This window comes from Penaeus monodon, chromosome 32 (assembly GCF_015228065.2).
Source record: "Penaeus monodon isolate SGIC_2016 chromosome 32, NSTDA_Pmon_1, whole genome shotgun sequence".
NCBI classification, from domain to species: Eukaryota; Metazoa; Arthropoda; class Malacostraca; order Decapoda; family Penaeidae; genus Penaeus; species Penaeus monodon.
The window spans coordinates 7,559,855-7,560,801 of record NC_051417.1 but is presented as its reverse complement, the minus strand read 5'-3'; the positions used below and the strand labels follow the sequence as shown (position 1 = coordinate 7,560,801).

Below are 947 nucleotides of genomic sequence, written 5' to 3'. Positions count from 1 at the left end.
AATCCTAAAACTCCTCTCCTACTCACTCCACATGCCGCTCAGCCACGATCCTACACAGGTCCTTCGATTCCCGGGCATCGTCGCCATACCACTCCTTTAGGACCCGCTTCGCCGTCTTCAGGAACTCCTCCTGCATTTCCTTCGAGCAAAGGATGTAGTCAGGGGCGATACACGTCTGCCCGAGGTTGATCAACTTGCCCCACAGGATCCTCTTCGTCGCCACGGTTATGTCCACCGTGTTGTCGATGTAGCACGGGCTGGAAGCATAGACGGAAAGGGGGATTGGAATCTATTGTGAAGTGGGATGATGGGGTTATATCGGAGGGGATTGTAACCTGTTGTGAAGTGGGATAAACTGATTTTATTACACGGGATTGGAATAAGCGGTGAGCCATAATAATCTGGTTTTAATTAAGAGGGATTCGAATCAATTACGAATTTGAAAAAAAAAAAAATACAAGATATGAAGGGGGACTGAACTTAGTTAAGGATTGAAAATATCTCCTTAAGATTTGTTACGAATTGGAATAATGCATTATGTGTTATAACTGCATTTCGTCATACTAATGATCAATCATGATAGCAAGGGTATGGATAGAAGAATTATAATACATAATAATGATTGTAAAGCTTCAGTCTGCTGTAAACTCTTAGAGTATTTTGTAATACACAACACTTTTTCACACACTGCATAATCTACCATACCATGACCGCATATTTTCTCTTAGAAACGCTGAACATCCCGGCAAATATACTCAGGTATATAACGTCTTCTACTAAATCCATAACATACTTCGAAATATAACCTAGAGTATGATTTTATCTTATAAATCCTTAATATACCGTGAAATAAAAGCATTTTTTTTTTTTTACAAAGCCCTAACATCCGGGGAAATAAAACGAAGTAGCTAACTTTATCTTACAACCAAGTTTATAAACTCTAATAC

General features: G+C 39.3%; 1 protein-coding gene across 1 annotated transcript in view; it reads right to left on the bottom strand.

The window, feature by feature from the left end:
• LOC119593413 (aldehyde dehydrogenase, dimeric NADP-preferring-like) overlaps positions 1 to 947 on the bottom strand; it is a 62,658-nt gene that overhangs the window by 2,194 nt on the left and 59,517 nt on the right. Inside the window, exon 6 of the mRNA XM_037942343.1 lies at positions 27 to 257. Within this exon, the coding sequence (XP_037798271.1) occupies positions 27 to 257 (231 nt within the window). The remainder of the gene's footprint in view (positions 1 to 26; positions 258 to 947) is intronic.